The 27,261-nt window shown below is 31.7% G+C and overlaps 1 protein-coding gene across 5 annotated transcripts; it reads left to right on the top strand.

The window, feature by feature from the left end:
* The first annotated feature begins 1,485 nt into the window (after window positions 1–1,485).
* On the top strand, window positions 1,486–23,842 carry LOC143052706 (sulfide:quinone oxidoreductase, mitochondrial-like). 5 transcript variants are annotated; one of them, XM_076225794.1, is made up of 10 exons: window positions 1,486–1,587; window positions 4,756–4,926; window positions 7,582–7,635; window positions 8,217–8,414; window positions 10,044–10,147; window positions 11,173–11,281; window positions 17,024–17,207; window positions 18,312–18,379; window positions 20,468–20,646; window positions 21,266–23,842. In XM_076225794.1, exons 2-10 carry the CDS (start codon window positions 4,774–4,776, stop codon window positions 21,369–21,371), a joined length of 1,155 nt encoding a protein of 384 aa, XP_076081909.1. In that variant the 5' UTR covers window positions 1,486–1,587; window positions 4,756–4,773; the 3' UTR covers window positions 21,372–23,842. The 5 variants fall into 5 exon arrangements, with proteins under 5 accessions (XP_076081909.1, XP_076081907.1, XP_076081908.1 ...); XM_076225792.1 differs by having other exon boundaries at window positions 1,486–1,762; XM_076225793.1 differs by having other exon boundaries at window positions 1,486–1,766.
* The last annotated feature ends 3,419 nt before the right edge of the window (window positions 23,843–27,261 follow it).

Genomic DNA, 27,261 nt, shown 5'->3' with positions numbered 1-27,261 from the left:
GTACAATTAACTACTAGATTACAGGACAAGTGCATACAGAATGTGGTCAGTATTATAAACCATTGTGAGAGCATGCAACCCTTCCTTAACCAAAACAGTGGTGTTAAAACATAACACATTAAATTAAGAACGAACCGTAAAAATCAGTTGGAGATGATACTGAGGTAAAAACGTATAAGCAGAAGAATCAAACAATCGAAAGACAATAGACGCAAATTAACGGAAAATGAGTAGTCGTTGTTTATGAAAGCTATACCAAAGCCTACTTTCCCAATTGGTACCTGCTAGTAGACATTATATAGATCTATATAGCTTTTATGGATGACTATGCAGTATGGGCTTTGCTCATTGTTGAAGGCCGTACGGTGACCTATAGTTATTAATTTCTGTGTCACTTTGGTCTCTTGTGGACAGTTGTCTTATTGGCAATCCGCATACCACATCTTCTTTTTTTTATATTATAAACCCAAAAAGAAAACTTTTGTTTGTACACCCATCGTAAACCTACACTTATAAGTGACTGGGAAATGTAGAAGACAGACAAAATAAAACAACTTATTAAAGAAGCTATATATATTGGTGGCCTTCGGCTGTTGTCTGCTCTTTGGTCGGGTTAATTGTTGGCTCTTTCACACATTCCCTATTTCCATTTTCAATTGTATACAGTAACAGAAAAAAATACCGAATATATATTTCTTTAAAAACACGATTTTTTGTATCTCTAGTAATTATATATGTGTTTGTTAGACTATAACAGTGTTCCTTAATACTGAAATCATCTTATTAATAAGTATCTTAACATTGACAAAGGAAAATTTGACACTGAACTATTTTTCATGTAAAATTATTTCCAAAAAGATCCGCGCATTCGGATAGATCTGTGCACTTCTATTTATAACTTGTACAGCTGATCAAGTTGAGGTTGAGCACTGTCGGTTCTCAAATTGAATGCTAATTTTATAATAATTTGAGTTCTGAACTAGATCAGGGTATTTCTAACACTGGCAAGTTTATCACGGAAAACTTTCATAGTTTATACATGAATCTTCCAAATGAGTCACTTTTATATAGAAAATCTGATAACTGAAGAAAACTTTCGTATTTGTATTACACTGCTAAATACCTCTGAATTTTCTGGCCAAATTAAAGAATGGAAATAAGACAAAAGGCCCTGCAATCACGGTAACTTGGCTTACCGTGAGTTTTTCCGAGTGAGTGACCAGCCAGTAGAGAGTAGAAACTCTTTTTTTTTGTGGGGGGGGGGGGGTTCAATTATTTATATTTTCCGAGAATTTGTATAATACAAATCCTTGTTATTCTAAAAAGAAGAAAAAAAGGAACTTGCAAAAAATCTCTTGGTAACTTTAAAATACTAGTAAAAAATGTTCACATACTTATGATACTAAAAGCCGTATCAGCAATCGTTCTTTTCCGGTTAAGATTTTGACATTTACATTACCAAGTAGTATTTCCTGTTGACACGAAAACATCCCAAGGCCAGATAAACAATTTATTGACGCAAAAAAAAAGTGTCATTGCATGCACTTATGATAACTGCATATAAGTAGACATGAAGCACGCTAAGTTGTTAGTAGTTAATTGTTTTAAACGTGTGTCTAAGAGTTTTTCGACAAGCCCCTTTTCGTTGCAGCGGCACTACAAAATCCTTGTCGTTGGTGCCGGTTCTGGTGGATGTTCAATAGCGCATAAATTTTCATCAAAACTTAAAGCAGGACATGTCGGAATTATTGAGCCAAGTAATGTATGTAAGAGCTACAGTCATCTACAGTCTGTTCTAGCTACAAAGTTTGAACAGGGCGCAGCGCCGGCCCTTTTTAGCTCACCTGGCCGAAAGGCCAAGTGAGCTTTTCTCATCACTTGGCGTCCGGCGTCGTCGATTCGTCCACTTTTACAAAAATCTTCTCCTCTGAAACTACTGGGCCAAATTTAACCAAACTTGGCCACAATCATCATTGGGGTATCTAGTTTAAAAAAATGTGTCCCGTGACCCTGTCAACCAACCAAGATGACAGCCATGGCTAAAAATAGAACATGGGGGTAAAATGCAGTTTTTGGCTTATCACTCAAAAACCAAAGCTTTAAGAGCAAATCTGACAAGGGTAAAATTGTTCATCAGGTCAAGATCTATCTGCCCTGAAATTTTCAGATGAATCCGACAACCCGTTGTTGGGTTGCTACCCCTGAATTGGTAATTTTAAGAAAATTTTACTGTTTTTGGTTATTATCTTGAATATTATTATAGATAGAGATAAACTGTAAACAGCAATAATGTTCAGCAAAGTAAGATTTACAAATAAGTCAACATGACCGAAATGGTCAATTGACCCCTTTAGGAGTTATTGCCCTTTATAGTCAATTTTTAACCATTTTTCGTAAATCTTAGTCATCTTTTAGAACAATCTTCTCCTCTGAAACTACGGGGCCAAATTAAACCAAACATGGCCACAATCATCACTGGGGTATCTAGTTTTAAAATGTGTCCGGTGACCCGGTTAACCAACCAAGATGGCCACCATGGCTAAAAATAGAACATGGGGGTAAAATGCAGTTTTTGGCTTATAACTCAAAAACCAAAGCATTTAAAGCAAATCTGACGGGGGTAAAATTGTTCATCAGGTCAAGATCTATCTGCCCTGATATTTTCAGATGAATCCGACAACCCGTTGTTTGGTTGCTGCCCCTGAATTGGTAATTTTAAGGAAATTTTACTGTTTTTGGTTATTATCTTGAATATTATTATAGATAGAGATAAATGAAACAGCAATAATGTTCAGCAAAGTAAGATTTACAAATAAGTCAACATGACCGAAATGGTCAGTTGACCCCTTTAGGAGTTATTGCCCTTTATAGTCATTTTTTAACCATTTTTCTTAAATCTTAGTAATCTTTTACAAAAATCTTCTCCTCTGAAACTACTGGGCCATATTAACCCTTTCACCGATTGCTGCCCAGACAGAAGCTACTCTGAGACGATGGCTTCCCTGGCTACTATTACTCAAGTGGGAGATCTTCATAATAAATGTCAATAAAAACTTGTTTGTAGTTATTTGTGTATTTATTTCATTCACTAACACCATGTTCACAGTTTTATTCATGTTTTAATAATTTTTTCTTCTTAAAATATTCAAATTTTCTAATTTTCGGCATTTTCTAGGTGAAATTCTCAAAAATTCTGCTCTTTGACCCCAAATCGTAATTTTTTAACCCAAAACGGCAAAATTTTGAAATTTTTTATGAGGCTGTACAAATTCCTCACACTGAACGATGTCCATTCCAAGTGTTTTGTACTTAAAACGACATTTTATGTCAAAAAAGTATACTAGCTTGGCTTCAATTCTTCCATATTCTTTCATAAAAAATGTTCCCTCATTTCAAATTTTCGTAAATTCCGTAAATTTCCTCTGATTTTGACACGGTTTTCAACATTTTCATGTTTACACTTTCATCCGGGTATTCCATCAAAGAAAGATAACTCATGTTTGCACTGTTTTAAGCGGGAAACATAAAAGAGGTATTCCGATCCCGGTAAAACGGGACTCATCGTCAGCTGTCTGAAGCGTGAATCCCTGTAAACCGGGACTCATCGGCGAAAGGGTTAATCCAGACTTGGCCACAATCATCATTGGGGTATCTAGTTTAAAAAATGTGTCCGGTGACCCGGCCAACTAACCAAGATGGCCGCCACGCCTAAAAATAGAACATAGGGGCAAAATGTAGTTTTTGGCTTAGAACTCTAAAACCAAAGCATTTAGAGCAAATCTGACATGAGTAAAAAATTTTATCAGGTCAAGATCTTTCTCCCCTGAAATTTTCAAATGAATCAGACAACCTCTTGTTGGGTTGCTGCCCCTGAATTGGTAATTTTAAGGAAATTTTGCTGTTTTTGGTTATTATCTTGAATATTATTATAGAAAGAGATAAACTGTAAACAGCAATAATGTACAGCAAAGTAAGACCTAAAAAGAAGTCGACATGACCAAAATGGTCAATTGACCCCTAAGGAGTTATTGCCCTTTATATAGTCATTTTTTTTAACAATTTTCACAAAATTTGTAAAATTTTACTAACATTTTCCACTGTAACTACTGGGTCAAGTTCATTATAGATAGAGATAATTGTAAGCAGCAAGAATGTTCAGTAAAGTAAGATCTACAAACACATCACCATCACCAAACCACAATTTTGTCTTGAATCCATCAGTGTCCTTTGTTTAGTATTCACATAGACCAAGGTGAGCGACACAGGCTCTTTAGAGCTTCTAGTTTATTGACGCCCTTGCCTTGTTTGTGTTGTCTCTTGTCTTTCAATTTAATAATAACAGGTGATGGCCCAAGAAATAGCACAATAATAGTATTGACAAATTATTAAAGTGGTGTTAAACACCAATCAATCAATTATTGAAAGTGGCATTTAACACCAATCAGTAAATCAATTTATTGAAAATCATCCATCATTTCTTTAGGGTGTTTAATTTCAAATTAATAGAAAACTCTATTATAAGCATGATTAGCGCTAGGCCAGTTGACTGTGAAAGGAAAAAATATTTCAATTTCATCAAATAATGTTTTTAGATATATTTTGAAAAATTAATCTGTTAGATACATTGTATATGCCTCTATTTTGTTTTGAGTAGTAGCTTTTTGAGTTCTACAAACTTTTGTTCACCTTACAGTGAGCTGCAAATCTTTCTCATGTTTCTAGAACCATGAATAGAACTTCTTAATTCATTTTCAGGATCATTTTTATCAACCTATGTGGACACTTGTTGGGGCAGGAATGGCAAACTTGGCTAACTCTGGAAAGAAAATGTCAAAGGTCATTCCTAAGAAAGCTGATTGGTTGCAGACTAAAGCTATGGCCTTTGACCCTGACAAATGTACAGTGACCTTAGAAACAGGAGAGCAGGTAAAATTATTCATAATAAAAGTTGTTTCATAAATATATTATGATTTTAACCTGTAAAATTATATCTTCAAATTGGATTTTTTTTGTGATGATTAAGTTTCATGATTTCTAAGCCAGAACCTGTTTATTTTTACCTATGATCATCTCTAAAGAACCAAAAAATAAGTTACAGAGAAAAAGCTTTCATCATGTTCATCAATTTTTAACTTTATCGAACTTATATAGAAAATTGCAAACCAAATGAACATGATGTACAAGGGTCTTGATAAGTTTTTAAGAATAGAGAATATTCAGCAAAAAGTACAGAGTAATTTAAGTGCAAATTCATAAAGTATGGATTTTGCGTACTGACGTTGGTTATCATCTTAATAACGTATTCTTTTATTTGTCTTTATTAATATTACTTTTACTGTTAAGTCAGTTTTTTGAGATATTCATTTGACATGACTCTGTGCTTATGTAAAACATCATACTTTGAACGACAAAATTATTTCATTTATTATATTACCTTTACTTATGGATCTTGTCATACTTTGAATGACAAAACTATTTTATTCATTAATACTACTTTTTCTGTTAAGTCTGTTTTTTTATGATATACATTTGACGTGACTCTGTACTTATGTATCCCGTCATACTTTGAACCACACAATTATTTTATTTATTAATATTACTTTTACTGTTAAGTCTGTTTTTTGTTATGTCTACTTTACGTGACTGCATTTATGTATGCCGTCATACTTTGAACGACAAAATTATTTTATGTCTACCTGTGAGAATTTCAAATGCGCAATTATACACCAGTACTGAAAACCTTCCATCCTTTACGGGTAGACTTTACAAAGATAAATAAAATCGTATAAGAAAAGCAAAATGAGGATGTTAAATTTGATGTATGGCTTTTTGTGCTTCTTCGTTACATTTGTTGTTTTTATAGTGATTAAGATGATAACACAATGTTGACTGCTGTACCCCTATTTTTGACATTTTTACTCTTTGAGTATGTTTGTTTTGTTCATGCATCGTTGACAATGTAACGGAATTTGATGCGACTGTCATACAAGTGAGAGGTTTAGCTAGCTATAAAACCAGGTTCAATCCACCATTTTCTACATTAGAAAATGCCTGTACCAAGTCAGGAATATGACAGTTGTTATCCATTCGTTTGATGTGTTTGGACTTTTGATTTTGGACTTTCCTTTTTGAATTTTCCTCGGAGTTCAGTATTTTTGTGTTTTTACTTTTTATAAAGAATAGAGAAAAATAAACCAAAAGTTAAGGATATAGAATAATGAGGTACTGGAAATAAACTCATTCATTTCATTATAGATACCAGGATTAAAATTTTATATTTATGCCAGATGCAAGTTTCATCTACAAAAGACTCATCAGTGACGCTTGAATCAAAAATTGTTTAAAAGGCCAAATAAAGTATGAAGTTGAAGAGCATATATAAAGAAAAGAGAAAAATGGTCAAAATAAATTAAGAATTTGGTTGGTGGTGGACAGCTGTTTATATTCAACTTAAAAGATTCAAAATTTTAATTATTGAATAATCTAACTAATCCAAGAATTCAAAGTATAGAAAGTTACTCACATGACTCATGAATGTTACTCAATAGGTGAGCAAACAACACATTAGTTCTTGAATTTGCATAATGTGTGGAATCTTACTGTTCTACAATTGGTTTTTATGCATGGTTATTAACACCATCTTGACAACACCCATTGTTGTACAATGTATACTATCAGAGGAATGACATTATAAAATTTATTTCATATGTGAAACTAGCATATATATTTCAGATGTAAAGCTAGCATATTTATTTCATGTGTGAAACTAGCATATTTATTTCACATGTGAAAGTAGCATATTTATTTCACATGTGAAAGTAGCATATTTATTTCACGTGTGAAACTAGCATATATATTTCAAATGTGAAACTAGCATATTTATTTCAAATGTGAAACTAGCATATTTATTTTCATGTGTGAAACTAGCATATTTATTTCACGTGTGAAACTAGCATATATATTTCAAATGTGAAACTAGCATATTTATTTCAAATGTGAAACTAGCATATTTATTTCATGTGTGAAAGTAGCATATTTATTTCACATGTGAAAGTAGCATATTTATTTCACATGTGAAACTAGCATATTTATTTCACATGTGAAACTAGCATATATATTTCAAATGTGAAACTAGCATATTTATTTCAAATGTGAAACTAGCATATTTATTTCATGTGTGAAACTAGCATATTTATTTCACGTATGAAACTAGCATATTTATTTCAAATGTGAAACTAGCATTTTTATTTCATGTGTGAAACTAGCATATTTATTTCACATGTGAAAGTAGCATTTTTATTTCACATGTGAAACTAGCATATTTATTTCACGTGTGAAACTAGCATATATATTTCAAATGTGAAACTTAGCATATTTATTTCAAATGTGAAACTAGCATATTTATTTCACATGTGAAACTAGCATATTTGTTTCATGTGTGAAACTAGCATATTTATTTCACATTTGAAACTAGCATATTTATTTCACATGTGAAATTATACATGAATATTTTTCTTGGAAAATGGGAAATCAGGGTAATTCTTTGCAAATTTGTTTATATCATTTTGTTGTTATTTTCAGGTGCACTATGACTATTTGGTAATGGCTACTGGTTTACAGTTAAACTACAACAAGGTAAAATATGGTCTAATTCTGACAGAAGAAAAATTATCTACTGTCATTTAAATGATATTTCACATAGAGCAATATACATTTTAAAGTGTGTACTTTTTGCTTTGTGTGGTGCAAAATAAGCAAATGAACTGTTAAAGAATCACAAATTGACGTTTGAACCAGTTTGAAATGTTACATTGCTTTTTTTCTTTCATGAACTATTTAACAATTTCATTCAACTTAAAACTAAGGCTTTTTTTTCGTATTAAGACAGTGTAATTATTTTTTTTTTTTTTAGATTTATTGGTCGACCCAAACAAAACAATGTATTTCACAGATAATATAGCATGCTTAATTTTTTTAATCAAAAGGAACATATTAAGAAAGAGAATTTTGTGTGATATAAAAGAGGCAGAAAGTACCAATGGGAGAATCAGAGCATGACTCCAAGAGTGGCAACAAAATCACTGCAAAAACCAAAAAGCAAAAACAGACAAACAATAATTTACAAAACAATTTACATACAAAAATACATCAGACCTGGCAACATTCATGTATTTTATGTTGTCTAAAAAACCTAAATTTATATTTCTATATTTTAGATTAAAGGTCTGCCAGAGGGATTTGATACCGACCCATCGCTATGCTCTGTGTATGACTATAACTTAGTTCAGAAAACCTTACCAGCCATTCAAAACTTTAAGGGAGGCAATGCAATATTTACACTACCAAATACACCAATTAAATGTTCTGGAGCCCCACAACAAATAATGTATCTAGCTGATGAGATGTGGACAGAAGTATGATTGTATGACAATATATATTTCTAATTTTTTCCTACCAAAATGATTATGTTGAATTATTTAGTTCCTATACTTCCAATTTAAATAATTTGTTTTGCTTAAATTTAAGATTCATTTAATTTCATTTACCGGCATACCAATTTTCATGAAACATAACACAATATTGAATAGACCACTTTGGAATTCGTTGAATTTTTTAAGAAAACTTGGCTAGTCATTGTTGCTAGTGGACAATTTTGTTTTAAATCTGCAGCCAAGTCCAAGTATTGATCATTTCTTTTTAAAAAACATATTGGATACATGACATTATTTTTCAGTTGAAATTTGAGGGGAAAATACTGACTCACTTTTAGGCCTCAAACTTTGAAAACAAGCCTTAAAAGCTTATGATTTATTTTTGAAGTCTACTATATATTTATTTCCAAGCAGAAAAAAATGAGGCACAGAAAATAATTTGACTTACACCCAATAAATGCTTTTTAAAAATGAGATGGATCATTCCAATGAGAGAATCAAATCTCATAAGTAACAGTAAGACAGACAAATTCACAGCACCGAACATAAAACAACAAAAAGATCAAGACAGACAACTGTCCTCAAAATACTACATAACAATTAAAGACTCCGAGCAATATTGACCCCTTTAAAAACATTATTGACTTTTCTTTCTTTGGTAACTTGCATATAAAAAATAAACATATCCAAAGAAAAAAAATTGGTTAGCTATGCCAGGGTACATGTATCTTACTTAGAATGTTCCTCTTTAATTTTTATTCAGTTTGCTAGTTAAATAGAAGGGTTTTAGCATTATTTTGATTTTTTTTTTTAAATAATTTTATACATTTACAATTGGTTGAACTACATTGAACCTCAGGAATTGTAAATTCTAGCAATAATAAGATATAGGAGTGTCTAAAAGAATGCAGGCAACATATCAAAAAAGTTTTACAGTTGCCTGACGACATATACCTTATTATTGATAGAATTTCTGATTCCTGTAGTTAAATATGAAAAGGAAAAATGATGTTACTTATAACTTGTTTGATAAAAATTCATATGCAGGTAAACAAAATCTGAATGCTAAAGTTGCTACATAATCCCAAATGCTCACATAATTACAGAGGGTGGTAAAGGGGGGTGCTTGCACGAAAAAAACGTGAAATAAGACATAATTTCACGTTGAACGTGAAATAATTTCTGTAATGAACGTTGCACGAAAAATAAAATTTTTTATTTGAACCTTTTGTGACTGAGTCACTGTCTTCTTGTATATTTAACTCTTTGTTTTACTTGATATTCCCGATTTAATATACACATTTATGATATAATTGGTTTACGTCTTTTTAAAAAGTATTTCTTGACGATCCCTGCCAAGTGTTTGAATTTTATTTGAAAAATACCGAGCACGCAAAATAAGACTTTGAAAATCACGATGCACATAAAAATTAAATAAGCAGAACACGTTGAACGAGGTACCCGTCTTGCACGACTGAACGTCAAATAAAAAAGTAAATACACGTTGAATATGAAATAAAAAACGGCGATCACGTTGCACGAAAATAACCCTTTACCACCCTCATTACATAATTACCTTAAAATTATTACATTTCATTTATTATTTTACAGAATGGGATCAGAGATAAAGCCAACATTTATTACAATTCTTCAATGCCAGTCATATTCTACGTACAGAAATATGCAGACACTTTACATAAGGTTCTGGACAGAAGGTGAGTGTTGAGTAGCATTAGTTACAATTCTTCATTGCCAGTCATATTCTACGTACAGAAATATGCAAACACTTTACATAAGGTTCTGGACAGAAGGTGGGTTTATCACAACTACATGTATTTTAAAAATTAGTAATAGTAATAACATTTCATGTCTTTCAAGTCTTTTGCATGATTTTTTTCAGAAACTGGACTGAAAGTTTGCAACAACTGAAAAATGTTTTTTATGTAAAGGAAGTCCAGCACTTCTGTGCTGACATGAATTATTTTTGATATAGTAATATTTAAAAATTAACTGTTTACACAACTTTTGAGTTTTTGAAATACTAAGGCTTTTTCTACCTCAGGAATAGATTGTCTTAGCTGTATGTGGCAAAACTTTTAGGAATGTTGGTCCTCCATGCTCTTTGACTCTGTAGTGTGTTTGGCCTTTTTTAACTTTTTGGATTCGAGCATCACTAATGAGTCTTTTGTAGACGAAACACGTGTCTAGCGTAAATACTAAATTTTATCCTGGTATCTATGATGAGTTTATCCACAATAATAATTATTTGAGGTCAAAATTAAATTTAAATGTTCAATATTCAAACTTGATTAAACAAAAGGAAATATTTATAATTGAAATTGCAGTTTTTATGCCCCATTTAAGGGCATAATGTTTATCAGTCTCTTCTTAGTCTGTTCCTTCGTTGGTTGAAGTTTTGACCCCAATTTCACGACACCTCAAACAAAGAAATTGAAAGTGTGAGTGGGGCATCTGTGTACAATGAACACGTTCTTGTTTAAAATGTACTGAATTTAGATGTATGCTTGAAAGATATATAAAGCTCTATATTTGGATTAGAAATATGATACATAAATCAACCATTGTGGAGGAAAGATAAAAAAAAACCACAAAATTAAACATGAAATAAAAAAAAATGATTACTTCTCAATTATCCATTCTGATCAGTTTTGATGACACTCCAGTATTTCTATTCTTTGAATTTGCAGTCTGATTGAAATCACTGCTTCTAATATTTCAGAGGTATTACTGTAAATTACATGAGAAATCTGATGGAAGTGAGAACAGATACAAAGGAAGCTATATTCCAGAAGTTGGACAGTCCCAAAGGAGAAACAGAAACTTTCAAGGTTAGCATATATATAACAAGAATGTGTCCATAGTACACGGATGCCCCACTCGCACTATCATTTTCTATGTTCAGTGGACCATGAAATTGGGGTCAAAACTTTAATTTGGAATTAAAATTAGAAAGATCATATCATAGGGAACATGTGTACTAAGTTTCAAGTTGATGTAACTTTAACTTCATCAAAAACTACCTTGACCAAAAACTTTAATCTGAACTTTGCACTATCATTTTCTATGTTCAGTGAACCATGAAATTGGGGTTAAAACTATAATTTGGCATTAAAATTAGAAAGATCATATCATTGGGAACATGTGTATCAAGTTTCAAGTTGATTGGACTTCAGCTTCATCAAAAACTACCTCGACCAAAAACTTTAACCTGAAGCGAACGGACGCACAGACGGACGCACAGACGAACGAACGAACGAACGGAGGCACAGACCAGAAAACATAATGCCCCTCTACTATTGTAGGTGGGGCATAAAAACAATGTTCTACAGGCAGAATGAATGCATATTTTATTTGATGCATTATATGCATTGATATAAAAAAGGATATATGTGCTGCGTCATATAGAAATAAACCTTATATGCAAGTGTCGTCATGCATGTACATGTGTAGGACTGATTGGTTTTGGAACTTTCAAATACAAAATATAAGATAAATTTGTGTCTGTTTTGTAGGGTTCTAACTAAACTCAATTTTCCAACATTACCAGTTATAGACTTTCTTTAGATTTTGATTTCAACCTGACACACTAGTTAACAGCTGATGTGTTATTTTCATTTGCATAAAGTTTCCATGGCAGCTGATATGTACCGGTAAATGACTTTGGGAAGTATGTCAAATTCCCTAATTATTCCCCCCCCTCCCCCTCCAAAATGTGTCTTCAAAGGAATGGCTAATTTTTTTAAATTCTGTCTCTTATTAAATGTTATGAACTTTAACGTCATAGAATTCTACCATAAAGAGCTAAGGGCATGTCATTAAATGATAATTTGTCCAAAAAAATGCTTTAAACAATGTAAGGAAAACAACAGAAAGAAAAAGTGAATATTAGTAGCAATTGATAGCCATCATAGCCACAGAGTGATGCATTATTAACATGAAACAGCATTTTTAAATTACAATATTCATTGCAGGAAAAAATTATCCACTATTTTTTCAAAACGTAAGCTAAATAGAGTTGGGTGGGGTGAAAAGAGCATCTCATCCTTCTTTTGATAGAAAAAAAAACATTATGTCAAAATATTTCAAAAATATTTACTAGCTACACTCGTTATATTTTAATCATTTTGGACAAAAGCACACCCCTATTTCAAAAATTGGGCTGATCTTTCTTTATAATGGTCTTAAGGGGGCTCGCGGGTCTAAATCAAATTTTTCATTTAATATAGGATTTCGCAATATTTTTCTATAAATGAACTTTATCTTATACTTAATACAAAAATCAATTACAAACGAAAGTGAACCAACGCCTGGTGAGTCTGTAGTACGGTAGAGTCCATAAAGTGGATACCCGAGGGTATGCAGGGTCGTTATGATAAAAACATAAAATGTAGAGAGTCTTATAACAACAACACTTTAGGGACTGCTGCAGAAAATTTATTGATCGACATGTTTCGGTGCCTAGGGCACCGTCATCAGGATAAAATCAATACATAAAATCATGTTGAAGTAAAAAATCGGGTTGTTAAAATTTAAACGTCACAATGTTACAATGGTAAGTAACGTTATTAATAGCAACGTACTGAAAGTGAAAGTGAAAGTTCATTGGAAGTATGTAAATAAACTATAAAAATAAATTAAAAAATAAAATGTTTTTGTTGTGAAAATGTTTGTTAAAATTATTCTGCCAACATGTGTTTGTCCTCTTGCATCGTGGAAAGAATAATACAATAAGTTGTCAGGCTGTGTATATACTGTATAGGTTGTGTGGTCTGAATGTTCTGTTAACTTTCTTCCCCAAAATAGACGACATTTTATCAGCAATTCCGTACCATTTCGACTGGCTTCCCTTGGCCAGAGGTACTGCTTCCAATCGCGTCAGGAATGCTGTAAAATGTTTTGGTCGCCGAAAGTAAAGGACAAAGTATAAATATCACTAGTCTATGTTGAATTTTAACTATGTGTTCGTTCATCAAACTATCGGGTATGGCCAGTAATCTGTAAAAGTTGTTGTATCTCGAGGGTTGTATGTTTGATTAACATATTTTCGGGAGCATCAGATTGAATTTGAAGAATACGAAATCGGGTGCATTTAATTTCAAATGAATTCTGTTAGAGAGAAATAATTTCCTATCACTGTTCTTTTAGGCTCGTGAGAACAGTGATAGGAAATTATTTCTCTCTAACAGAATTCATTTGAAATTAAATGCACCCGATTTCGTATTCTTCAAATTCAATCTGATGCTCCCGAAAATATGTTAATCAAACATACAACCCTCGAGATACAACAACTTTTACAGATTACTGGCCATACCCGATAGTTTGATGAACGAACACATAGTTAAAATTCAACATAGACTAGTGATATTTATACTTTGTCCTTTACTTTCAGCGACCAAAACATTTTACAGCATTCCTGACGCGATTGGAAGCAGTACCTCTGGCCAAGGGAAGCCAGTCGAAATGGTACGGAATTGCTGATAAAATGTCGTCTATTTTGGGGAAGAAAGTTAACAGAACATTCAGACCACACAACCTATACAGTATATACACAGCCTGACAACTTATTGTATTATTCTTTCCACGATGCAAGAGGACAAACACATGTTGGCAGAATAATTTTAACAAACATTTTCACAACAAAAACATTTTATTTTTTAATTTATTTTTATAGTTTATTTACATACTTCCAATGAACTTTCACTTTCACTTTCAGTACGTTGCTATTAATAACGTTACTTACCATTGTAACATTGTGACGTTTAAATTTTAACAACCCGATTTTTCACTTCAACATGATTTTATGTATTGATTTTATCCTGATGACGGTGCCCTAGGCACCGAAACATGTCGATCAATAAATTTTCTGCAGCAGTCCCTAAAGTGTTGTTGTTATAAGACTCTCTACATTTTATGTTTTTATCATAACGACCCTGCATACCCTCGGGTATCCACTTTATGGACTCTACCGTACTACAGACTCACCAGGCGTTGGTTCACTTTCGTTTGTAATTGATTTTATTTTTTTATCGTGAACCCCTGCATTCCTTTTAAGGAACCGCCGTTGCAACCAGCGCTAATCATACTAGCCATTCGCACAGAGTAAACAAAGTTATATTTTATTGAGGCACCCACAGGAACCTTCCGAGAATGCTGCCATCAACCACAAGAAAAGAAATCGATAATTACGGACCATCTTAACCCAAAACGAGCCTTAAGGAGGAAAAGAACAGTGATAGGAAATTATTTCTCTCTAACAGAATTCATTTGAAATTAAATGCACCCGATTTCGTATTCTTCAAATTCAATCTGATGCTCCCGAAAATATGTTAATCAAACATACAACCCTCGAGATACAACAACTTTTACAGATTACTGGCCATACCCGATAGTTTGATGAACGAACACATAGTTAAAATTCAACATAGACTAGTGATATTTATACTTTGTCCTTTACTTTCGGCGACCAAAACATTTTACAGCATTCCTGACGCGATTGGAAGCAGTACCTCTGGCCAAGGGAAGCCAGTCGAAATGGTACAGAATTGCTGATAAAATGTCGTCTATTTTGGGGAAGAAAGTTAACAGAACATTCAGACCACACAACCTATACAGTATATACACAGCCTGACAACTTATTGTATTATTCTTTCCACGATGCAAGAGGACAAACACATGTTGGCAGAATAATTTTAACAAACATTTTCACAACAAAAACATTTTATTTTTTAATTTATTTTTATAGTTTATTTACATACTTCCAATGAACTTTCACTTTCACTTTCAGTACGTTGCTATTAATAACGTTACTTACCATTGTAACATTGTGACGTTTAAATTTTAACAACCCGATTTTTTACTTCAACATGATTTTATGTATTGATTTTATCCTGATGACGGTGCCCTAGGCACCGAAACATGTCGATCAATAAATTTTCTGCAGCAGTCCCTAAAGTGTTGTTGTTATAAGACTCTCTACATTTTATGTTTTTATCATAACGACCCTGCATACCCTCGGGTATCCACTTTATGGACTCTACCGTACTACAGACTCACCAGGCGTTGGTTCACTTTCGTTTGTAATTGATTTTATTTTTTTATCGTGAACCCCTGCATTCCTTTTAAGGAACCGCCGTTGCAACCAGCGCTAATCATACTAGCCATTCGCACAGAGTAAACAAAGTTATATTTTATTGAGGCACCCACAGGAACCTTCCGAGAATGCTGCCATCAACCACAAGAAAAGAAATCGATAATTACGGACCATCTTAACCCAAAACGAGCCTTAAGGAGGAAAAGAACAGTGATAGGAAATTATTTCTCTCTAACAGAATTCATTTGAAATTAAATGCACCCGATTTCGTATTCTTCAAATTCAATCTGATGCTCCCGAAAATATGTTAATCAAACATACAACCCTCGAGATACAACAACTTTTACAGATTACTGGCCATACCCGATAGTTTGATGAACGAACACATAGTTAAAATTCAACATAGACTAGTGATATTTATACTTTGTCCTTTACTTTCGGCGACCAAAACATTTTACAGCATTCCTGACGCGATTGGAAGCAGTACCTCTGGCCAAGGGAAGCCAGTCGAAATGGTACAGAATTGCTGATAAAATGTCGTCTATTTTGGGGAAGAAAGTTAACAGAACATTCAGACCACACAACCTATACAGTATATACACAGCCTGACAACTTATTGTATTATTCTTTCCACGATGCAAGAGGACAAACACATGTTGGCAGAATAATTTTAACAAACATTTTCACAACAAAAACATTTTATTTTTTAATTTATTTTTATAGTTTATTTACATACTTCCAATGAACTTTCACTTTCACTTTCAGTACGTTGCTATTAATAACGTTACTTACCATTGTAACATTGTGACGTTTAAATTTTAACAACCCGATTTTTTACTTCAACATGATTTTATGTATTGATTTTATCCTGATGACGGTGCCCTAGGCACCGAAACATGTCGATCAATAAATTTTCTGCAGTAGTCCCTAAAGTGTTGTTGTTATAAGACTCTCTACATTTAATACAAAAATGAAATAAAAAAATGGGGTCACCGTTCATTTACGCTCACAATCTGCCTTCGAAAGAAGCATACATTTTTGTTAATGTCCTTTTTTTCTGTTGAATTAATAGGAGAAAAAGCGGTAATATCAAAATAAAAAAAGAACTGAATTACAGAAATCGCTTAAATTTTTTCAATTATTTAGTTTATGTACAGCTTATTCAAAAACAACAATAAAAAACATAGGTCACCGATGAGTTAAAAAAGCTGTTCCAATTTTAATGCCAAAAAATATCATTTTTGCACCAAAGGGAGATAATTTGGAGCTTTTTCAATGATATTTACATTTTAAAAGTCACCTGGGGCCAATACGAATTGATTTTTTGGAATGATTTTTGTACCATATGATAAAGTAACAGCTAATAAAGGTAATTAATAAATTTGTAATGAAAAAGAAATGTTTAATTTTTTTCTGAAAATCTTATACCCGCGAGCCTCCTTAATCATGTTAATATATAATTTCCACCTTTATTTTTTAGTATGACTTTTTACATGTGACACCGCCCATGTCTACACCAGATCCAGTGAGAGAGAGCCCTCTGGTGGACAGTACTGGTTTTGTTGAAGTAGATAAGGAAACACTACAGCATGTAAAATATCCAAACATTTTTGCACTTGGGGATTGTTCTAATGTACCTACATCAAAAACATCTGCAGCAGCAGGTACTAAAAAAATAAAATTAAAAAAAAAATGAACGTGGAGGAAAACTGTTAATAGAAAGCCCCTATATTAATCTAATTAGCAAAATCAAAAGCTCAAAAACATCAAATGAATGGATAATGACTGCCATATTCCTGACTTGAAACAGACATTTTCTTATATTAAAATGGTGATTAATGGCCATGGGGTTGTCTTTTAAAACAAAGGAGTAAAAACAAAGGATTACATTTATCATTATTGCTTTTTTGTGACGCCATAATAAAAAAAGCCATAAGCATATTATCATGTGAGAATTTTTATTATGATAATTGTTGAATGTTTAAGATTTGTTATAAAACAAAATCTATGAAATTCTCAAGAAGTGGTGCTTTTGAATAAGAAGTCAAGATTGAAAGTAAGAAGTCTTGCTTGGAAGTCCAATTTTATAACTTCAGCATTTTTTCTAAATAAAAATGTGAATCAACTTGGTATTTTTTTTAAGTATTTTAACTAATGTCACAGTACCCAAATTGCACCTATTTAGCAAAATAGCAGCGGAAATCTTACAAGAGACTAAACAATTTGTATTTTTATGATTTGATACCATGCACGTCTTTCAACATAGGTAAACATAGTTAGATATACACAAAAATGAGTAAGCATGTACTAATATCCAATTGTTCAAAATATTTGAAGAGATTAAACAAAAGCTGTGTTATTCAACTTTTGACGATGCAAATTTAAGCATGGATGCAATTTGGGTACTCATCATTACAGAATCATTGATGGTTTGGAGGTCAGTTCAGATCAATTTTTCTTTGATTCAATATGGATTCAAAATTAAATTGGTGAAACAATATAGTAAAAAATTATACATCTACAAAATAAACACAGAATGAAAACTTTTGTCTGAAGCATAAATAAACGTAGGTTAAAAAACTGTCAAAATAGGTGTAATTTGGGTACCCTCACATTATAAACATTCAAAGTAACATTGACAAATATAATGTTAGAATTAGTTTTGTAGTCAAAATATTTTCATGTAGATCAATGACAATTTTTCTTGTTATTTTTATTAAACAGGCTAAACATATCACTCTGTTAATAGAACTATTTAATCTTTTAAGCAACACAAGGTGGATACTTGGAGAAGAATCTAAATGCAGTAATGAATGGAAAACAGCCATTTGCTAAGGTACATAGTGTTCTAAAAATCAGGATTTTCTTATTGGCTTTTATATTGTCACAAAGAATGACATATGAAAATGGTAATTGATGCCTGTTTAACTTCGGTAGGTTAAGTTAATATAGAATACATATTACTATACATTGTCTCAAAATATAATGTTATTTATACAAGGCTTAGAAACAGGTAAAAATCAAGGATTTGCCAAGCATTTCTATTTGTTTCAAGCCAAATACAAATAACATTTATATTTACAGACAATGTATGGTTATTCTTTTTATGCTGCAACTCTTAAAACTCTTCCAAAAGAAAAAAATATTTTTAATTTGGAGCAGACCACATAAAATTACTGCAAACCTGTATCTTTACTGACGTCAAAAATAAAGCTCTGAAAATGCATTGTCTTCATCATAACAAGGCATTATATGGTCAGTGACTGTATATCACAAATGAATATATAGTCAATGCAATTTGACTATGCAAATATCACAGCTGCAGTATATGCATATTCAGGATGAGAACATGTAAAATATTATATAAATAAAATCAATGCTTTGAACATAGACTATAAAATTAAAGTGGATTTTTAAACTTCTACCTCATAAGCTAGTGAGCATTAAGACATGTCATCTTAGCCATAATTCTTACTCCATGCAAACTAGTCTTAAATTGTTCTCATACTTTAACATACTAAGAGGAGAATCAGTAAATACTAAATCGGGTATCACATCTGAACAATCTTTCAAAACATGTTTCACCCAGCCGCATTTTTGCGCCTGTCCCAAGTCAGGAGCCTCTGGCCTTTGTTAGTCTTGTATTATTTTAATTTTAGTTTCTTGTGTACAATTTGGAAATTAGTATGGCGTTCATTATCACTAAACAAGTATATATTTGTTTAGGGGCCACCTGAAGGACGCCTCCGGGTGTGGGAATTTCTCGCTACATTGAAGACCTGTTGGTGACCTTCTGCTGTTGTTTTTTCTATGGTCGGGTTGTTGTCTCTTTGACAATTCCCCATTTTCATTCTCAATTTTAATCTCATTAGGCTGATGCAGTATCCAATTGGTCACTAAAAATTAAATCACAAAAATACTGAACTCCGAGGAAAATTCAAAACGGAAAGTCCCTAATCATGCTAATCAAATGGCAAAATCAAAGGATAAAACGCATCAAACGAATGAACAACAACTGTCATATTCCTGACTTAGAACACTGAAAATGATGGATTGAACCTGGTTTTATAGCACTAACCCTCTCATTTTTATAACAGTCTAAACAAATTCAGTTAGTTTTACAACGATGTGTTAACAAAGCAGACATAATTGATAAAATAGTCAAAATATGGTTACAGCAGTCGTCACTGTGTTACAATCTCAAGACAAACAAACATATAAAAAAAACTCCGGGTGTTGGGCGTCAGAAAACGCAATCGTCACAAAAAAGAAATTTTGTTGTTCATTGTCTATGCAAAACAATTATAATTTCACATGAAGATTGGTGGTATGCAGGGTTATAAATTCAAAAGTTATGTTAGAATTAATTACAGAAACAGACTGAGATTAAAAATTATCTAGCAGTTCTTTAGAATTTTTAAGAATCCATATATGGTTGATACTACTACGCAAATGAAATAATTTTGTCGTTTGTCATTTAAAGTATTTTGAAATTTATAATAAACATAATGACATATAATAGAACAATAACATAATGACGGGATCTTTAAAAGTACAGAGTCACATTATAAGAAACAAAGTATTGAGCCACGTCAAATGGATATCACATAAAACAGACCAAACAGTAAAAGTAATATTAATAATTATAACTCATGATATCTAATATTATGTAAAATTATAAACTCATGGTACTTAAAAATGCATACATTTCAAATAATTGAACCTCTCATTTTAACTTTTGGTAGCATTTTTTATATGCCCCATAACTACAAATTACAATAAGAAATCTTGCATTTAGTTAATTTTCCCCAAAAAGCAATAATAAATTAATACAAAAATTTCTGAATTGACTGTATTAATTGGAAAAGTTTCACTTTAATAATTATACTGATTTTAAATGCTTAGACAATTATTTATTTTGTAGTATGATGGATACAGTTCCTGTCCAGTAATAACATCACATGGAAAATGTATTCTGGTGGAGTTTAATTATGATTGTCTCCCTTTGGAAACCTTCCCATTCAACCAGGCAAAAGAGAGAAGGTCTATGTACTTCTTGAAGAAAAACATTATTCCTCAAATTTACTGGCATATGATGATGAGGTAATATTTTACAGAATTTAAGATATGTCTCCCTTTGAAAATTTCCCATTCAACCAGCCAATACTCTTTATAGTTTTTGTCTATCATTACTGGCCATCATACATACAAATTTCCCCTTTATTTGTTAACGTCCAATTAAGTCAAGAATCACAGATTCTAAAAAAGGGAGAAGGTCTTTAGAAAGAATGTAAGTTAACAGCTGAAAGAAAAAGAAAATTTATATCTCAGATTTACTGGCATACAATGTTAATATAATGTTTTACAGAGTGAAGAATTATTTAAAATATCTTTAAAAAAAAGATAACATGCAAATTAAAAAAAAAAGGGGACCAAAGTTAAAGAAAAAATAACCTATGAAGACAAAAACAAAACTAAAATAAACATATCCAGCAAATTGATTGGTTGAATTTGCATGACAATTTGAGATTCAGTAAAAATACTTTGATTCCTTAAAATTTAAAACTCTCAAGCCAATAATATTTCATCAAATTAATGAAAACTTTGATAATTTAAAAGTACTGATAAAAAAATAGAAAACAATATCATTAAGTACTAGTAAGCATGTAATTCTCATTTGTAACAATTCTATTTATACACTGTAAATTTTATCTGATTTCAGAGGACTCTGGAATGGACCAAAGTTTTTAAGAAAAGTGATGCACTTGGGGATGGATGGTCCAGAGAAAGACTATACACATCCAAAAGATATAAAAAGCAATGACTAGTCATGTGACATACAAACATGTCATGTGACAGAATAACCAGTCATGTGACTGACAAATAAGGCATGTGACAGACAAATTTGTCATGTGACTAGACAAAACAGTTATGATTCCAAACAACCTGTGATTGAAAATGCTACTTTGTTTTGCAAAATAAGTGCCATATTATTAGAGAAGAGATGCTATAATATAAAAGAAGCCATATTTAATATTTTATGTATGGGTTAAGGAAATAGTAGCAACTATATATACATTTATGTATCTACAAATACAGTATACAGTATGCAATTATTGAAAAGCTTTTTTGGTTGTGATAGTGTTTTGTAAAATGAAAAACCTTTAATACATATGCTCAGGATGAATCCATATTCAGGGTCATTTAAAGTTTAAAGATTAAACATGTTACAAGAATATTAATTTTAATGTGAAGTGAGAATATTTGTAGTATGTGTATCAGGGATGGGGTCGATTACTTTAAAATGTAATCGATTACATTGCAATTATACCTCATTTCAAATGTAATTAATTACATTAGATTACTTTTCTTAAAAGTTATCATGATTACTTTTGATTACTTATGATTACATTTTATATTGCAATATTAAAGAATTTCTTATAACTTTTTATCCTCACGAAAAAGCTAATATTGGTGATTTTTTTTAAACCATAATTTATTCCTCTTGTTTAAAAGAATGCAGACAAGTACAGTGTAACATGTGTAATTTGATAAAATAGCTAAAGACAATTGCCTTTCTCTATGTAAAAGATATAACTTTGTTTTTTTCTTCAAATTTTAACCAACTGACCAATTAACCATAAACCTGGACAAATAATGAAAAATCAATTAACTAGTGTATAGTTTTATTGTCTGTGTGGACATAATTAACACATCTATTAATGTTTTTACATTACATTACAGGTGTTAATCACTACTTCCTTTTTTTTAACAAACAATAGGTGAGCTTGGGTATTAAAATTTTATTGTATTAAAAACAATATCAATAAAGTTATAAGTGGTTAATTGTCATTAAATGTTTAAAAAAATATTCCTTTAGTACACTATTTAAAAAATAAAACACTTGCAAAATTTGTTATACATGTTATATTAATGAAACAATTTATCACTTTAAACAAAGTCCCATCATAGTGAATATAAGTTTCATGATTTTTCATTCATTCTTTACATTTTCATATTGTCTATCAAAACCTATTTTTAAATATACCAGTTCAATATTTGTAATTAGCAAGTAATCATATGAATGTAATCTTAAAGTTATCTAAAAGTAATCATGATTACACTTTTTTTTTGGCCATGTAATCGATTACTTTTTGATTACTTGTAATCAGAAATGGCATGATTACTTATAACTTGTAATCAGAAATGGCATGATTACTGATTACAAATGATTACACTACAATATGTAATCGATTACAGCTGATTATGATTACCCCATGCCTGGTGTGTATTTGCAAAAAATAGATAATATACATCTTGCATTGTATTTAAGTCTTGTTAACACATTTCAATGAAATGTTCATAGATATTGCTGCTTTTCTATCTTAAATTTCCAAATTTTATACAGAAAAGTATTTTTTAAACCGTCCTCACCAGATACTGTAGGCAAAATTATTTAAAAATCCAAAAACTTATACAAATATTGAAGAGATGATTAAACCAAAGAGGATCGAAAGTAACATATTAATGTTGAAAATAAATGTCACTACCAGTTACATGAAAGTTAATATGTAAACAGATGATAACACAGGGTTGTAGACAAAAGCAGGGCAGGGTAAAAATGAAAATAAAAAAGAGAGATACAGAAAATCACTATACCATGCATAGCTGTCTCATAATTTACTATTTAATTATTATATAAGTAGACCATTATCTATCTCATGTTTTACTTTCAAAAGTTGTGTATTTTACCTGTAAATGTCTCAATTACTGCCAATTATTTAAACTGTTTAATTTGAACTAAAGTCCCGCCATTATTAAACCATGTCATGTTCTTATATATTTGCCACTGGTAAAACAGGACTTTTCCAAAGCATTTTGATATCTATTGTGCCATATATTTTTATTATATATTATTTTACATTTTTCTAGTCTTGTTTGTTGATTTTGATTTGTTTTATCTGTTTGTTTACATATTATTTTTGTAATATTTGCTAAGGCTATAATAAGCCAATAAGAGTGACTCAAGTTTTCGAAAACCTCACACAATAAATCCATTCAGGGAAAGTCTTGTATTTTTTTTCAGGAAAAATTGTGTATTTATTTATTAGAGTCAGTGGTTTTATTTTTTTATTCTTTCTTATTGATTTTGTCATTTATGCAATGCTGCTAGAAATTTTACAAACTATGCATTATGATTTAGAATCTGTTTTAAAACTGCTGTGATTATGTGCAGTTAATATTTTAAGTTTAGTTTTTCAAAATGCCATTTTTACAATTAAAATGTATAGAAGCTAAATATTTGTTTGTGTGGTTATAAAGTATATATCATAAGAAAGTAAACAAAACAAAGAAAATACCTTAAATTACCTTAAGGATTCTGATACGCCAAGGAACTCCTAACCTAGATGGTCACACTGATGTGTGATGAATTAACACTAGTACCTTTTTGATAAAGACTAAGCGTGAAGGTGGTATTGTTGCTCTATTTAGTTCATAGCTTAGCTGCAGAGCAATGGAATACTAATGTTATTCATGTTCACGTGTCAATGTACAAAACAGTTTGTTAGTTACTTGTAGATTTTCGTTAAAAGCTTAAACAAACTAGAGGCTCTAAAGAGCCTGTGTCGCTCACATAGGTCTATGTGCATATTAAACAAAGAACACACATGGATTCATGACAAAATTATGTTTTGGTGATGGTGATGTGTTTGCAGATTTTATTTCAGTAAACATTCTTACTACTTACAATTATCTCTATCTATAATGAACTTGGCCAAGTAGTTTTAGAGGAAAATATTTTGTAAAAATTGTAAAAAAATTGTAAAAAATTGACTAAAAAGGGCAATATCTCATAAAGGGGTCAATTGACCATTTTGGTCATTTGACTTATGTGTAGATCTTTCTTTGTTGTACATAACTGCTGTTTACAGTTTATCGCTATCTATAATAGTATTGAAGATAATAACCAAATACTGCAAAATTTTCTTAAAATTAGCAACCCAATAACGGGTTTCAGAGTAGAGGGATCTTGACCTGTTGAACAATTTTCCCCCTTCAGATTTGCTCTAAATGCTTTGGTTTCAACAATATGAGCCAAAACTGCATTTTACCCCTTTGTACTATTATCAGCCATGTCAACCATCTTGGTTCCTGGTTGGGTCATCGGACACATTTTTCTAACTATATACCCTAATGATGATTGTTGCAAAGTTTGGTTAATTTTTCTCAGTGGTTTCAGAGGAGAAGATTTTTGTAAAACATTACAAAAAATTATCGGCAAAATTTCCTTAAAAATACAAATTCAGGGGCAGCAACCCAACAACGAGTTGTCCGATTTGTCTGAAAATTTCAGGGCAGATAGATCTGGACCTGATAAAATTTCATACCCCCATGTCAGAATTGCTCTAATGCTTTGGTTTCAGAGTTATACGCCATAATCTACATTTCAGCCCAATGTTCTATTTTTTGCTATGGCAGCCATCTTGGTTGGTTGTCTGGGTGATTGGATTCATTTTTAGGTAGTTAAGCTGCCTTATGCGAGAACTGTCAATTTGGGTTCCCCCCTGGGAATTTTTGAAAAAGTGACATTGCTCTGATCTGGCAGGTCTGGTAGATTCTATATAACTAAGTAGACATTTTTTTCACACTTTTTTTTATGAAAAACAATAAACTTAAGGAAGATTACCTTAAATGATCGTCGATTTACCCAAAACAATTGATGTTCCCCATTTGAAAAAGTGCTAATTAAAAGGTTAAGCATAGCTTTTTATCGTCTGTGCTTTTGATGAAGATGTAAGTGAACTATTGTAAAAATAATTTCATCGCCGAAAATTTTTGTAATGAAGGCATTAAAATTTGCCAAATAGCGCATGGATATTATTTACGGTATATTATTTTGCGATTATTTTTAATCAGTGAAGCCGTTGAATTTGGTGGATTCCATCCTAATAAAGGTAAATATTTAAAAGCATTGACTTACTTCCTCTCTGTATAAGTTTTGAATTTGTAAGAATACTTGATTATTTTATTCTACATTGTGTATATGGAACAATTCTGCCTAAGATTCGGGGATGCGGACCACAGCTAATTCTAGTTTGTAAACTGATGTGTGCGGAAAACGACTGATGCCAAAAGTGATGCGCTATAATATATCTAAGTAAATGAAAACCAAAAACTGAAAACAATATATAATTTAATAATTAACAAAGTACAACTTTTTTTATGTAAAGTCAAAAGTGTAGAAATGGAGAATTCAATATGATTTCAATTTACCATACTAAGGAGGCATGTAGCAAATGCACTAACCTAATGGATACTTGGTTGGAAAGTCTGGCTTTCCTTGGTTGGACTGAATGTCAGTCCTCAAAAAATTCAAAATAAGAATCTAAAACTAGTTAAATAAAATATATAAATTTCTCACAGAAGGTAACCAAAGAATTCGCAACGATGCAAATATTAAACTTTACAATATAAATAAATATCTTTAACCAATGAATTAAAATAGCAAAAGCTATGTAATTTAACAAATATATCCTAATAAGCTTCATGTAAATTAATTAACAATGAAATACATCAAATATGAAATTTAGAGTTTTACCAAAGGGAGCTAAAAATTAACTAATAACTCTGTCTGCTACATTCCTCCCCCTAAGACAAACGAAAAATTTCATCAATAAAGTCTTCAAATTTAAAGTGTCTTTCATGAATATGCAACAATAAACACGCAAATATTCAAATGTCATACACATAAATATCTGGCTGCAACAATCAACACGCAAAATCCAAATGTCAGGATCAAACATCAAATCAAATATATACATCAGTTAAAGTTGAATAACGAGCCTGTTCAGGGAGACCGCAACACCAGTCTGATACCCTCCTCCTCCCTTCGAAAACAAATGTATATTAAATAACATTTGACGGTGAAATTTGACATCAAGTCCATCAACTTTGAAGTCCATCAACGTTCATCAGATTAAATGTCTTTCAAATACATAATATCCCTTTTAAATAAATGTCACTGTTTAACGCATACACAAACACACATCGGAATCAGGTACCTCTTTTGGCGGACGCGACTTGAGGTCTTCTTGGTAAGTAGGCGTCAGAATCAGTGGTACGGCACATCTAATGTTAAAATCCAACATGAAAATTTATACCAGGCAATGTCCACCATTGTTGATCTCACAGTGGCACATTTGACGTGTACCACCGGGTTCTTTTACTGCATTCCAACGTTGTTGATAACGGTAACACAGACGTTGTGCCACCGATGATGGATCGGGTCCATCTGTATGCAAGGTTCTCAAAATAAAGTTGGACGATGTCCATCTTTTGTGCAAGGTTCTCAAAATAAAATGGACGATGCCCAAATGTAATAGCAAGGTTCTCAAAATAAAATGGACGATGCCCAATTTTTACATGGTACCAAATAATGGATCAGATCCATCTGTATAGGCTAGAAGTGTTCCTAACATCAAGCTTTACGTTCACTCTATTGGTTTCTGCCATGACAAAAGTCAACAAGTTGGACTCTCATAAACTCCCTAAATACTGAATATTTAGCTAGATATTACAATCCAGACAAACGAGCAACAACTCATAAAACAAACCAATTCCTACTTAATACTAGCTAACAGTCTACAATTTAAACTACACAGAAGATCAGCGATAATTCAAGTCAATAATGAAAATGAAGAATAAAACAAGTTGGGA

Source organism: Mytilus galloprovincialis, chromosome 11 (genome assembly GCF_965363235.1).
Source record: "Mytilus galloprovincialis chromosome 11, xbMytGall1.hap1.1, whole genome shotgun sequence".
NCBI classification, from domain to species: Eukaryota; Metazoa; Mollusca; class Bivalvia; order Mytilida; family Mytilidae; genus Mytilus; species Mytilus galloprovincialis.
The sequence above is the reverse complement of the archived record's forward strand: the minus strand, read 5'-3'. Positions and strand labels throughout refer to the sequence as shown.